This window comes from Perca flavescens, chromosome 24, assembly GCF_004354835.1.
Source record: "Perca flavescens isolate YP-PL-M2 chromosome 24, PFLA_1.0, whole genome shotgun sequence".
Taxonomy (NCBI): domain Eukaryota; kingdom Metazoa; phylum Chordata; class Actinopteri; order Perciformes; family Percidae; genus Perca; species Perca flavescens.
This window is the reverse complement of record NC_041354.1, coordinates 4,745,382-4,756,317: the sequence shown is the minus strand read 5'-3', so window position 1 is coordinate 4,756,317 and position 10,936 is coordinate 4,745,382. Positions and strand designations below refer to the sequence as shown.

The 10,936-nt window shown below is 37.5% G+C and overlaps 2 protein-coding genes across 2 annotated transcripts; both read right to left on the bottom strand.

Annotated features, from left to right (window-relative positions):
* Positions 1 to 639: 639 nt before the first annotated feature.
* On the bottom strand, positions 640 to 2,205 carry cldn10d (claudin 10d). Its single transcript, XM_028572383.1, has 5 exons — positions 1,974 to 2,205; positions 1,438 to 1,599; positions 1,268 to 1,349; positions 1,021 to 1,125; positions 640 to 847 (listed from the first exon to the last, which is right to left on the bottom strand). The coding sequence occupies exons 1-5, from the start codon at positions 2,203 to 2,205 to the stop codon at positions 640 to 642; spliced, it is 789 nt and encodes a 262-aa protein (XP_028428184.1).
* A 2,379-nt stretch (positions 2,206 to 4,584) lies between these two features.
* Positions 4,585 to 10,338, bottom strand: cldn10e (claudin 10e). The gene is made up of 7 exons (XM_028572437.1): positions 10,107 to 10,338; positions 9,847 to 10,008; positions 8,699 to 8,774; positions 8,462 to 8,575; positions 7,654 to 7,896; positions 6,877 to 6,993; positions 4,585 to 4,738 (listed from the first exon to the last, which is right to left on the bottom strand). Exons 1-7 carry the CDS (start codon positions 10,336 to 10,338, stop codon positions 4,585 to 4,587), a joined length of 1,098 nt encoding a protein of 365 aa, XP_028428238.1.
* Between the last annotated feature and the right edge of the window lie 598 nt (positions 10,339 to 10,936).

The following is a 10,936-nucleotide window of genomic DNA, read 5'->3' as shown; positions in this document are numbered from 1 at the left end:
AGGTGCAGAACAACTCTATATGAAAATTGACAGAAAACAAAGGAAAGGAAACATAGGGACGCTGAATTAATTAACAAAAAAGATGGTAATATTGTTTTGTATTTATAGTATCTCTGGTGATCTCTAAGTCACGAGAATGATCAATAATGGCTACAAGGAAACAACCTAAGACACAACCATAGAAAAGCATGGAGAACTTTTCATTTTGAACAGATTTGTAAACAAATACTAATTCATATTACATGCAGTGTTGCCACCTAGCTGGAAGAGAGTGCATTATGGGCAATGATTCTGCTTTGTACTGAACCTTTCAGTCTGTTCCAAAAGAACAAAGCAGGCAGATGGATAGGAAAGAATCAAAGGTGCTGCATGATAAAGGACGAAAACAGCCATAAATACAAAGTTTTTAAAAACAATACAGCCTTATTGCAGGATCTGGATTACTTAGCTTTGCTTTAGTAACAGAATTTATATTTCCAGTCGTGCATAACTTCATTAAAGGAAATGTTTGACTTTTTGGTAAATACGCTTATGTGCTTTCTTGCCATGAGTTTGATTAGAAGATTGATACCAGTCATAGACACGAGTAGATTTTTAAATCTTTAAAGTAACTTTACTAGCTCAGAAGTCCCCTTTGGCTCAGACGAAGCTGTCCCTGTTGAAGGTGACGCTGGCTTTTCTTGTTGCACTGGGTGCTATGCTTGCTTGGCTCTTCCTGCCTTCATTAAATATCGGCGGCACCAGGGTCACTCTGGACGCCGAGGCCGGCAGCATGTAGGTCCGTCTGGTCCGCGCAGAGGTGTAAGTGGCTGCTCTACGTGAGCTTTCTGCAGAATTGTTGACATTACTGAAACAGGAAATGCATGGTGAAGTTATTCATCCCAATGTTTCTACTCATTTAAAAACAAAATAATTTTGTTTGGCTTTGATATGGTAAGCAACACAGCTAGTCATGGTCATAAATAAAGATTACAGAGACAACACAACAGTTTAAGTGAAATATAGAGGTCTTGTATTTACCTTGATGTTAGATCTTTTCCAGAGAGGTAAGACAGCGCTGTCCCTCCAGAGAGGAGAAGCATGCAGCCACCCAAGCCAACAAAAATTGCAGCTCCAAGTTCAAATCTGAACAGCAAGTATTGAGGTATTTCGAAGAGTTATGGTTAGTATTTCTGCACTCTTTTTTTTTTTTTTTTTTAATCCCTATTTTTAAATATCACTTCCAGGGAACTTGTAATAATAAACATATTCCTTCAAAAGTACTCACTTCTGTGGTAGGAAGTTTTGATCCAAGAATTCTGTTATGACTTTGTTGGCCCACCATGAGTAGGTGATCATACCACAGAATCCTATCACAAAATATATAACTTTAAACATCCTGAGTGCATAATTTTCAAGTTGAATTTAACTCAAAAACAACAGAAAAATATTTTTTACCTGAAACCAGGTAGGTTATACTGCCTGCAAAGGTCACCCTCGCATTGGCAATCTCTGATCCGCCTATTTTAGTGCATTTCATCCCTATGAGTGTGAGGACGCCTCCGAAGAAACCAGTGATAACTGCGCAGACAGCGAGCGCTCTGGTGGCGTGTAGGAACGCTGAAAGAAAACCGGTGAAACAGAAATGTTGCTTAACATTTTTTCAGATAAATGAACCATATGAGTAATAAATGTACCATAAGTGCATTTAATGCACTTTACCTAAAGAAATATCTATTTATTACTGCAGTGTGATCTAAACAGAAAATGGTTGTCACTGCAAAACCTTTCAATGGAGCCAAATTCATTAAGGGACTGTATCCAAATTATTAATATACATTAATTTTAATTAAAAAATAACATAAATTTATTTAAAAATTCAGCCCCTCTCCCACCCCAGTAATACTTTTACGGTCCCTAAATATTTTCAACTGTTTTTAAGCTTGATTAAAAAAATGAAAGTAAGGTTGTGATATTTTTTCTGAGTATCCTACCAGGAAGGGCCATCATGGAAGGGTACTCCTTGCAGTCGGACACCCCCGTGGTGTCTGAGACGCAGTCCTTCCACAGGTTGGAGTAGAAGTTGATGGTGGTCAACGCGACATCGCTCACCTCAGAGAAAGTCCAGTAATCTGTGGGAAGGGTGGAACACACCAGGATCCAGCCAAACAGGCAGGACACAAAGCAGCCGATCTCCATGTACATCACCACCATCCTGCGCTTCATGGTAGGTGCTGGTCCTCAAGTAGTAGAGATTAAAAAAAACTCAAGATGTGTTAAATATAGAGAGTACTGTCCAAGTTTGAACAACTTCCCACAGCGGAAAACTGGACTGAGCTCTCCCACTATGTCATTGCTGATATGTCAGACCAGCAGTGTTGTTTTCTCACCTTATCTTTTAGACGGTTTTGCCTTGTAAGCATCCTTCAGGTTCCCCGCACTCAGGGGAAGGATTGGGTGAAGGATTACGTCTTGCTGGATCATACTAACATTGCAGTTAACTCTTCTCTTTTTGGCTTCATCATTATTGCAAAATCAACAGTTTGATTTTTTTCTTCAAAGACCTTTTCTTCTTTTCTATCTCTATCTATCAAAAAAATCTTTTATATGTTGTATGGGATTTGCATAAAAAAATATGTATTGCTTTTGTTTGCCAAAAAAGTAATGTACAGACAAAAGAAATGTCTCTAGTCAGAACATTAGGGTTGAACTCCCAAAGAAACAAGCATATAATGTCTACATGTACTGTATGTCAGAGCTCCTTTTTGGGTAAAGGTAGAAAATATAGTCAGAGGATGGAAACCATTCCCTTTTCATTCTTTATTTTTCTAAATGCATAGCTCATTTGGTAGGCTATTATTTTTGTACATTTATACTGTACATTTGAAAAACAATAGTCACACACTTTACATTATCTGCTGGGCTGGAGGATACAGAGGTTCTCAGTATTGTTTCTGGTAATTTGGAATTTTTAAGGGCAGGTAGGAAGGTTGCGTTCTACGATTTTGGACAGATTAGACATAGTTTTTTAAGCGTATTATAATATAATTTACAGTCAATATTATCTTTAATGTGACAGTTCATTTTAGACAGAACAAGTTATTAGATAATGATACATGTGTGTATATATTTTTTATTGATTCATTGCTGGGTGAACTGGACAATTGTAATTCATCTATAGCGTTACATAACCACAACTAAAGCCATCTTGTAGGGAGAAGCATTTCTGAGGTCATTTGACATTTTTGATAGTCCACAGATGTGTTATTTTTCTTCTACTTTTCCCTGAAAAGGGGAACCATGGGATATCTGCTGCAAAGAGTGAGAGTATTGTTTCCAGTCAGAAACAACAGTAACAGTATACATCAGTGAGTATTTGGTAAATTTACTCTACTTCAGATTTCTGGAAAATTTGGAAATAGCTCTTTTGTAGGAAGGGCATTTTTTTTTTTTTTTTTTTTTGTTGAATGGTAAGTTAACAAACCTTGGGTGCTTAACTCTGCACACAATTGCACAGTGAACTGTACAGCCAAGTAGAATGAGGAAACTCCCCACCAGGCCAAGGTATAGGGGGAGTCCAATTTCATAGCTGTGGAGAGAACAGTTAAAATTGGCTAATATCTTGTGTTTACTCACATTTACATGTTAATGAGGGCGATTCAAAGGTCACATGTTACCTCATTTTCGATGGATCTGCTTTGCTGTGTAAAAAAGCTTCAACTACTCTGTTTATGTATAAACAGTAACCAGCCATCTCTGATACGCCTGCATGACGGAATGCCGATGACACATGGGGGGGAAAAAACGAGAAGAACCAGTGATGTTCCGAGAAGCTGCTTTCACAACAGCTGAGGCTTTGGGAATGCAAACAAATCATAACTCACAGCCGACCAGGTGGAAAGCAGACGCTGTTATTAACATCCTGTCATAACTGCTCTGGTCTCCACCGGTGTGTGTGCACTCAATCCCATAACATGTGAGCACTGTGCCAATGAAGCCAAGGCAAAGGCCAATCATCAGGAGCCCCCGGACTGCCTGGATGTATGCTGATAACAGACAAACACACATCTTGGTCATGCATTCACTTATTCATTTATGTATTTTACATTCTATGAGCACTGTGTAAAAAGACTCAAAGGAAATCTGTGATTATTTGTGAATGTACCTAGAGCTGTAACAATTCCATATTTTGCTGTCCAATTAATTGTCTCAGAAATAATTGCGATAACAATATAATCGTCTCTTCTGTCAAATTGAAAAATATTTATTTATTTATTTATTACTTTTTTTAAACAAATTAAAGTTTAGAATGAACTCCAGGATACATCTTTTTGGTCAGATCACCGTTATGTGACCCAGATAATATAATAACACAAGTAAACCACGCCTCTTTATTATCATAAAACATTTTTTCTTGCTATATTATTTGTGTTGCTATGAACTTTTGCCAACAACTTGCATTGACATAATAAAAATATATAGTCTGACCAATAATCATTTACATAATTACAATTTGGCATAAACAACATAGGCCTTAAGATCTTAGCTAAGAAACGGTGATTATGTAAAAAATAAATCGACAATTATGTAATAATTGTTACAGGCCTAAATGTACCCACTTTTGACCGTCCACAGCACTCGGAAGTCTACACAGTTCACCAGAGCTGTGGAGTCTTCATAGCAGTCCCTCCACAGGTCAGACCAGTACCAAGCTGTCACCACTCCAGAGGAGCCCCTTCGACCCCCCAGCTGGGCCACCCTCCAGTGAGAAAAAGTATAAAATAAATAAACCATTTTGGCACTCATTTACATATTTAGTCCACAGTCTTGTTTGCACTGCATTCCCTAATCACAGACCTTGTCTCATTTTGCCCTCCTGCACCTTTTTGCCTGCCACCGGGCAAATGAGCAGGGCATCATCAACATATAAAGAGTAGGATTGTCACAACGACAAGGATACATTGTGAGTATGTCAAACAGAAATTCAGCATGTTAAATGGGCAGTCCAGTGATTTTATATTGCACTCCCGCAAAAGTTGGGGGACTCAATAGACCGATTAAAAAAGAATGTTCAAAATTAAAGCAGCCCAGGCTGAGATATTCTGACTGAAACACTGGATCATACATTTCCCATAATGCCCCTCAATAGCTTATTTGATTAGAAACTCCATGCCTTCTAAATGGCCTTGTCTTTTAAACTCCACACCTCCAGTTAGTAACACAGGTATTCTGTAAAACAAATGTAAGTATCAATCCTAGTTAACCCTGATGACATCATCATGACGGCCTTGTGATTCTCATGAGTAAACATCATGTTTAAATTCTTTGCAGGGTCGCTAGTATTGCACATTAAAATGTATTATTACAGTATACAGCAGTGCAATAGACTGACATTTTGTCATTTCTTTTGACATCATTTGTACATTGTTTCCAGCATTATTTGTTATCTATTACCCATCCATCCCAAAAATTGGATTTCAGACATTTTAAATTTCAACATCATTTATCGAGTTTGCTTTGTACATTTATTAAACCAAGGGCTGGCCAAAATCTATTATACCGATACACTGTAGGTCACTTTATGTCTTGTTAATGATATGTATCACGATATAGCGTTTTTTTCTGGTAATTCTATTTTTGTATGCTCCTGTATGAATTAAATAATTGACAAATGAAAAGTACTGAGTATTAAGTAGTATTAAGTATAAAGTGCTAGGATAAGAACGTAAAGTGTCACCCAAATGATATATTAAATATTGCTGTAATGCAGCATGGCTGCTGGTTTTTAGACATAGAACCAATATCAAAAAATGTATACAATAGACATTTTTATAACGCTTTGATGATATATATATATATATACAGTACAGGCCAAAAGTTTGGACACACCTTCTCATTCAATGTGTTTCTTTATTTCCATGACTATTTACATTGTAGATTCTCACTGAAGGCCTCAAAACTATGAATGAACACATATGGAATTATGTACTAAAAAAGTGTGAAATAACTGAAAACATGTCTTATATTTTAGATTCCTCAAAGTAGCCACCCTTTGCTTTTTTTGATAACCCTGCAAACCCTTGGTGTTCTCTCAATGAGCTTCATGAGGTAGTCACCTGAAATGGTTTTCACTTCACAGGTGTGCTTTGTCAGGGTTAATTAGTGGAATTTTTTCCCTTATTAATAAAAAAAAAAAAGGGGTGGCTACTTTGAAGAATCTAAAATATAAGACATGTTTTCAGTTATTTCACACTTTTTGTTAAGTACATAATTCCACATGTGTTCATTCATAGTTTTGATGCCTTCAGTGAGAATCTACAATGTAAATAGTCATGAAAATAAAAAGGAAACGCATTGAATGAGAAGGTGTGTCCAAACTTTTGGCCTGTACTGTGTGTGTGTATATATATATATATATATATATATATATATATATATATATATATATATATATATATATATATATATATATATATATCATATTGCCCAGTCCTAATCATTGCCAAAGATGATGAAATTTCGCCATATCCAAAAATTGTTTCAAATTGACACCACAACAAAACTAAATTGTATGCTATGCAAATTAATTAACATTTATTGCATGCATAGGAAATCTCGTATTCAGGAAACAAAAAATAAAAGAAAAACATTGGCACTCTGATCATGCACATTTACACAAACAGGTTGACAATTCAACTAAATTCACTTTGGATGATACATTTTTCATGTTAGCAATCAGGTTAGTAGTTTTTTTTTACATTTCTAGGGTTCTAGGGTAGATTTTTTTTTTTTTTATTCAAGCTATTATCTTCAGTCAAGACACTAGTCCCTGCAATATCTAGGGCTAAAGTGCATCAGATGTATTCCATTTGTTTCTTCTAACTCTTATTTGCCTACCTCCAGTGGTCCATAGCAAGGGTGCAGCCCACAAAACCCCAGCCCACTATGCAGAGCAGCAGGCCCAGGATCTGAGCCAGTGTCCTACACATCTCTTCAGTCTGGTAAATAGAGAGCCTTGATGTGTTAAGTACAAACAGTAACTAAGATGACATTGTAGATGATAAAAAGTAGAGCCAATAGTGCCAAATGTGAAGGTGTTTAATGCCTACCTATCTTGTGAAGGAATAAGTCCACCAATAATTCAAGAAAAGAAAAGCCACAAGAGCTTTGCTTCAGATGTAAAACTGTAGATCCAGACTTCTTACAACTGCCGCTTGTGTATTTGTGTGAAGGTTTAAAAACCAGCAAAGCAGACACTGTTTACTGTCAACCAGACCTAATAAGCCTGGTGGAGTTGCTCTTTGTTGTTTAAATGTTTACATAAAGGCTGCCAATTTGATTAGACATGGATGTGTGCCTTAGTTATAATGAATATATATGGTTCCTAGTTAAAACATTATACATGATAAACATGAACAGGCAGAAAACTGTCTACTAATCAGTTCAGTGAAAAAAGATTTGTATCACTATTTTTAAAACAAAACACATCGCTGAATTTGCTTTTACCACCTTATACATTGAATAGAAAAGCATCAGATCATGAGTCCGTATTCATATTTGTTAGTCACATTATGACTCACATTTATTCAAATATAAGACTTTTTAGAGAACTGTTTAGTCTTAATCCTCGAGCTGCCTGACATCGGTGACTCCGATCCCGCCTGTGATCCTGACCTCCCCATTGCAGAACCAGTGGTTTGCCCAGTCTGGGATGACTGCCCTGACTTGGATGTGCGTCCAGATTTGGATGTGCGTTCTAAACTTGAGGAAATGCTGGACAGGTCGGAGTGCTTAGACTTTGGGGGAAAATCGGACTCTGAGGCCACTTTGGTCTTGAATGTGATCTTGGACCCTGTGGACAGAGCTGTGGTGGACTTGTTTTGCTCAGGGTCTGGTAGTGGCTGGACCTTTATTTCCCTGGAGAGAGAAACACATTATCGCCAAACGTTACAGGGCTGCTGGATCCCTCTTACTTACATTCTTACTACACACACTAAGGTATGAAGCTGATGGCTCAAGGCTCTTCATATTTAGAGTACAAACATGAGAGTAGTGGTATCAATGTTTTCATCTAACAAATAATTTGAATATAAATATAGTTTTTTCGCTCTATCAGCAGTAGGTGTTACATGTGAAACTACATGGAATCTTGAGTGGGCTGCAGCATTGGTGTAGATTTTTTCTCTCTGAGCTCCTTTTAGTGTTGAAAATGATCCAGAGCATGCAGTTATTTTCTTTACTCATTCAACCAGGGAAGCTGTTAAACATCTGTTTGTTTACACCAATGGCTTTAGGGTTGTACTGCAAGGTAAGATGGAGCGTACCCAGAGTGTTTATCTGCACACCCCCACCTTTCACCTTCTCTGTACAGCCTCATGCATTTTGGATAATGAGTCATTTTGCAAGCACACAGGTTTTTATTAAGGAAGTTTCCCCTGACATGTTACAACAACAACATGTACAAGTACGTGTCTGTACTCACGTTGCCTCTTCTCCGAAGAGCAGCATACACACTGACCACACATAGAAGAAACCACCAGTCATGTGAATGGCCGAGCCAACCCAGCCGAGGAACAACGGGGTGCCGATGTCATATCTGTCAGTGTTAAAACAGATATTCTGTAGGATTTATGTTTTGATCTGATTGATTATAATGATTAATGTTTTGTTTTTCTTGCTGAAAGAGAATATATAGTTACATTTGAGGCTGTTAACTTACTTTAGTCCATCAATGTTGAAGTATTCTAATGAAACAAAATGTGCATAAACAGCATACCCACATGTGGACAGCAAACCTGAAGAGAAATCAAGTTGAGTCTTAAGAATTCAGAAAATACTATTAGTTTACTATGCAATGTTGCCTTTAATAAGAGAAAAAGACATCCGTGTTTCCTAACATGGGGGTGGGACCCCCCCCCAAACAGTTCACAAGATAAATATGAAGGGGTCACAAAATGATGAGCAAGATTTTTTTTAGTAAGTAAAAAAATAATTCATTAATTCAATTAATTTATCTTTTTTTTTTATTGCTGGATAAATTTTACTTTCCAGGTTTCTAAAAAATATTCAAGTAAAACAAGGGGGGGAAATAGTCTTTGGTTTAGCTGGTAACATGTGGACGTATAGGCAACCTGTTACAAAAGGGTCACATGGGACATGTCTGTGTGTTTAGGGCTCACAAACCAAAATATGGGAAAACACCGATCTATCTTATCATATTACAATTACCAAATTTCAGCCATTACCCAGTCTCATATTACAGGATAATGTTGGGAAAGAAGGTGGGAGGGCGCCCTCTTAAAAACGTCTATTTATTGGAAAACATTAGGTTTGAATGGGATGTCAGAATGTACAGTAGGATTATGCACAAATGGGGTGATGTGTTGGAAGAACAAATCCCCAAAAAATCCAAATCCAAAAACGCTTAAGAAAAATCTTGCACTATTCGCGTATTAGTTGATTTCCTGTCCTTTAATTTCAAGTTTTTCGTTTTTTTAAGAGGATTTGGCATTTGTGTATTTGAATCATTAATCCAAATGCTACTTTAAAAAATCCCAACATTATCACAAAGAGAATGCTGACATGCTAATATTTCGCAAACATAATATGTATACATAATAATAATGTTTACCACATTATTTTGGTGCAGACGTTAACTTTTGCTAATAAGCTCTAAACACAATGATGAGGGTAATGTCATTCATTTTGCAGGTCATAAACCAAAATATTGGACAGCTTGATTCAATCTGATAAGTTAAGTTCAATTACATTTTGCTATAGGCAACACATTGACACATACATAACTTGTTACATGCACTGCGTGTACATACATCTGCTGACTGTCCTCTCAATAAATCTAGAAATTACCGCTGATTATGTGGCACCAGCCACTGGCGTAGATCTTCTTGTACTTTGACCGGTCTTTTCCCCCAATGAAGGTGCACTCCATACCCATCAGACCAAGCACAAACCCCAGCATGCCGAGGGAAAGGGCTGTCATCAGCAGGCCTCGCACTATCTGGATGTAACCTGGAGTCATACAGTAAGACACAAATAGACATTAATGACAGTCTAGATGTGAGTGGAGACACTAAGTTTGTTAGATAGGGTGGAAATGTATTACCTACCCTCCACAGACCAGAGCACAGGGTAGTCGTAACAGTTACTGATATTACTTGAGTCTGTAACACAGGATTTCCACAGGTTGGACCAGTACCAGGCCACCTTGATGACTGAGGAGCCCCCCATGCCCCCTGTGGCGCAGATCTTCCAGCCCTCCATGGCCATTGTGCAGGCAACAAAGATCCAGCCCAAAGCGGTGATCAGGAAACCCCAGATCTGGACCACACGAATCTGCATATCCGAGCTTCTCGTGAGTTGATCTCCAATCTAAATTTAAGATCCAAGGAAGCTCTTGCAATATGTTATTTCCCCAAGCTTCTATTTCTGATCATCGATTACTCATCCATAATCCAAATTGATATGCTCTTTTTTTTGTTTTGTCTTCAAATGGCAGCCCGTGCAGAAGATGTATACATCCTGAGCTGAACGCCTTCTTAATTCAAATTCAAACAGATACGCATCAGGGGTGTGCTGTTGTTTTCCAGGTAGTAATTTACATTTGGGTGAGAGACAACAGTTGCTCAAGTTCCCATGGGCCTCAGCTGAGAGTTGTTAAATCTGGACAGAGAGTGCTCACCCAAGCATTTATCCCAAATTACCAAAGCAGTTTCATGCCCCCATCAGAATTAAGTTCCCTCATTTGCAGACACAGTTTAAAAGGAGGAAGATCTGTTTACAGCATCAGTCCATATATCATAATGTTTTCTTAAATAATTTCATTTTCTATTAAAACATTTTTAAATAATCCTGCAATTACTGACACTGTAAGTTCAGTTAATACCCCATAATATAGCCAAATTGATATATCCCGAAAATTAAAAACTTTTTGAAACAA

Coding starts and splice junctions, on each gene's coding strand:
- cldn10d (XM_028572383.1), bottom strand. CDS start 2,205: ATGAAGCGCAGGATGGTGGTGATGTACATGGAGATCGGCTGCTTTGTG. Junction 1,350..1,437: donor TATAACCTACCTGGTTTCAG/GTAAAAAATATT, acceptor ATTTTGTGATAG/GATTCTGTGGTATGATCACC. Junction 848..1,020: donor GGAAAAGATCTAACATCAAG/GTAAATACAAGA, acceptor TTCCTGTTTCAG/TAATGTCAACAATTCTGCAG.
- cldn10e (XM_028572437.1), bottom strand. CDS start 10,338: ATGCAGATTCGTGTGGTCCAGATCTGGGGTTTCCTGATCACCGCTTTG. Junction 7,897..8,461: donor CTCTTCGGAGAAGAGGCAAC/GTGAGTACAGAC, acceptor TTCTCTCTCCAG/GGAAATAAAGGTCCAGCCAC. Junction 6,994..7,653: donor ACTGGTTCTGCAATGGGGAG/GTCAGGATCACA, acceptor TAACACATCAAG/GCTCTCTATTTACCAGACTG.